This window comes from Triticum dicoccoides, chromosome 1B (assembly GCF_002162155.2).
Source record: "Triticum dicoccoides isolate Atlit2015 ecotype Zavitan chromosome 1B, WEW_v2.0, whole genome shotgun sequence".
In the NCBI taxonomy this organism is placed as follows: domain Eukaryota; kingdom Viridiplantae; phylum Streptophyta; class Magnoliopsida; order Poales; family Poaceae; genus Triticum; species Triticum dicoccoides.
The window spans coordinates 561,670,743-561,673,907 of NC_041381.1; the positions used below are offsets into that span (position 1 = coordinate 561,670,743).

Here is a 3,165-nt window from a genome sequence, read left to right on the forward strand (position 1 = left end):
ATATCTCTGCTTTATGTTATCGGCACGCTGCATTGGGGATGTGTTCGAACGGATCAGTATTCGCTGCCATCATATACAGTACTACATAAGTTTTCATGCCAATTTATGGATCTCTGCTTACGGGAAGGAGTACTCTGATTTGGGACTTCCAGACCATGCATGGCGTACACTGCTTGAAGGACGGCCACAACTTAAATGGCACAGCGCCACAGCCATCCTTTGTCAGTTGTCACTAAAGCAAGTTATATGATCACATACATATAGTAACTGCTGGTGTTACCATCTTACGATACAAGGCCAAACAGCAAAGAAACAAGGACAACCAACTAAACATAACAGACTAAAACTAGCATCCAAGCCCAATAGAACAGAAAATAAAATAGTTCACAAAAAAAAGAACAGAAAATAAAATACCGAACCACTTCAAACACGATAGAACAGAAAATACATCATGCAAGTTCAGATATAAAGCATGAGCGTAGACACCACCTCCTTTGTCCCGGTAAAATCCTGAGTGGGCCACAAAACATTCCATCACTAAATGAAGTAGAACGCCGGGACAACATTATAGGCTAGATACAAAAGCTTGGGCTTTAAAAAGAAGGCAAAGTCAATTTTCAAGATGGGCATCAACTACATCATAGAAAGGCTTGAAGGCTTTACTGCACCACAGGTTGGTGGTCTTGGCAGCCCAAGTTCTAATTAAATTTGGTATACAGCATCTCCTAGACCCTCCTCTTCACACGCTGAGCATCCGCTGGAGGGCAAGTCAAAGGGGTCACCCATTGAGAAATCATGGGCATCCCTGTTGTGTGTGAAATCATCGTTAGTGCCACATCTCATTTCAATTCGAGCATCTCGAGAAGCTCTACTTGTGACTCGTAGCAGGCTGAGTTGATGAGAAAACCATCCGTGCTGGCGGTGGTAACGCAATGTGATTTTCATTTCCTCTAGCCCTTTTGTATTCAGAACAAAGAACCTGGCAAAGTCAATATATGAAGTCTTGCTGCCGACATAATTCTTCAACACTACTTTTTTGAGATGAAGCTCAAGACATTCAATTGGGTCCAGTGGGTCATACTTCCGGGCATTCATATACTCCCCTGGGTCGTATGAGGGTAACCGGAACTGGAGACAGAGAGAGAAAAAAACAATACAAAAAAAATTGCCGACTGGTTAGCAATACAATAGTTGGCTAGATTGCATGCCAATCAAATGTTTATAGTGACATTTAAAGCAAGCAAGCATGTTTTATACTCACAATGGCATACAACCTCTCCAAGCAAGGGAAGCACTTGAGGAAGTTAACCACTGCATCCAGATTAGGGCCAGTAGAGCTGAGAGCCAAAACCCTCATGGTGTGCATTTTGGTTGTCAAACTGACAGCAACCCCTTCCTGCAGAACAAAGTGCAAAATATAAGATTAATAGCCTGCACATAAGAATGTCAAACGCAAATGATGAAGGCTGCCTGCTGCTACCTGAATAATTGAACTCCCAAGTTGGAATTCGGGTATGACTTCAGACAGGAGCATACCGAATATCTCCAGTTTAGGCGCGCAGATTATCTGTATGACCACTTTGCTGCCCGTTGAATTAAGTGGTAGCAATCTCTCAAGGCACGGGGCGTCCTCGATGACTAACTCTTGCAAAAAGATATGATTACTTCCATTCCACCAGTCAACGAAAAATCCCAAACTCCTAAGAGTTTGGGAGCTGATGCAGAGGCGACTGATGCCCCGACTTTCCTTTAGCTCGAGGCTTTCCAAGGCAGAGCAGCCAGAGAGCATGCTCTGGAGAACGTCCTCCGAGATGACGACCTTTTTCAGGGTCAGCTGCTTGAGGCAGGGGAACTTGAGGGACAGCTGCGCGATCGAGTTGGGGAAATGGAACCCGTGGAATTTGGCCACGCGGAGAGTGGGCGAAAATCGGAACGCCGACAAGGACAATGGACGCCGGCCGAGCCAGAACATGCAGGTGAGCTCGAGCTCCTGTAGCATGTCCAGGGATTGGGAGCTAAGCCAGCCATCGATCTCGTCGCCGCAGTCGGTGAAGAGGCGGACGGAGAAGCGTTGCGCGGGGCCAGTATGCTCAGAGAGGATCTTTGGGATCGAGTACTGGTTCTTGAGTTCACAGTCCAGCGCGAGATTCAGAGGAGCGGAGCGCCAGATCGGACGCCACCGGCGGGAGAGGACCTGCGTGCGGGCACCTTCCTTGGTGGGGAGAAGAGACACGATGGTGCCGAGGACGGCGTCGGGGACTCGGCTGATGTGATCGACGCTCCCCCCATCGACATGGTCGCAGTTGCCACTCCCCGATGGATCTTGGTCGTCGATCTTACGCTTCTTGGAAGCTTGCAGTCGATGCCGCAGCAGCCGCAGCAGCCTCCTTGCCCGCCGCCGCAGCCGCGAAGCCATGGCTGGCGGCTTGCCGAGACGCCGTGGGAAGTTGGTGTGGTGGGGGGATCGGGAACTCTCCCGTATACCCTCTCTTTTTTTTCTTGAGAAATAACCAAGGGGTTTACACAACATCATCCTTCTACTTGCCTCCTAGTTTATTAGCCCCTTCGTATTTAGTGTTAAATTTTACTTTTACAAAAAAATAGAATGAGGGACATAGGAGTTTTTCTTTCACAAAGAAAACAGAAGGCTTGATCTTTTATTATTTTTTATTTATTAAATTTAATTTAGGTATAAAATGTTTCAATCGAGTGGCCAATTGCGCGCTCGCATCGGCCGCCTCGACTGCTCGCCATGTGCCCTTATGGACCCCACACAAATCACTCCCCTTGCCTTGTCATTATATCTCTTCGTCTCCCTGGCTGATCCCCATTCATCATCTCTCCTTCCTCGCACTCCACGCCGTCGCCACCTGTGAAATCTTGTTCGTGCCACTCACCTCCTCATCTCTAGGGCGTCGGTTGACCAGCACCCGCTAATATCAGCACCACAAGCTGTTGCAAGGGCGTTGCCGTGTTGCCGCACTCTCGGACCAACGTGTTGTAAGGGGTTGCCTACTGCTGCAACCAGTGGCGGAGCCAGAAAGTAAGTAGGGGGAGTGCTGCTAAAACAAGTCAAGGAGGGCCAAACTATTGAAAAAAAGTTTTCCAGCAGCAAAAAATTACTAATCATGTCATTGTTCATAGCAAATTAGCAGTAAAATTCTG

General features: G+C 47.8%; 1 protein-coding gene across 1 annotated transcript; it reads right to left on the reverse strand.

Annotated features, from left to right (window-relative positions):
* Positions 1-537: 537 nt before the first annotated feature.
* LOC119350609 (putative F-box/FBD/LRR-repeat protein At5g44950) lies at positions 538-2,455 on the reverse strand. Its single transcript, XM_037618356.1, has 3 exons — positions 1,481-2,455; positions 1,262-1,396; positions 538-633 (listed from the first exon to the last, which is right to left on the reverse strand). The coding sequence occupies exons 1-3, from the start codon at positions 2,414-2,416 to the stop codon at positions 538-540; spliced, it is 1,167 nt and encodes a 388-aa protein (XP_037474253.1). The 5' UTR covers positions 2,417-2,455.
* Positions 2,456-3,165: the final 710 nt, after the last annotated feature.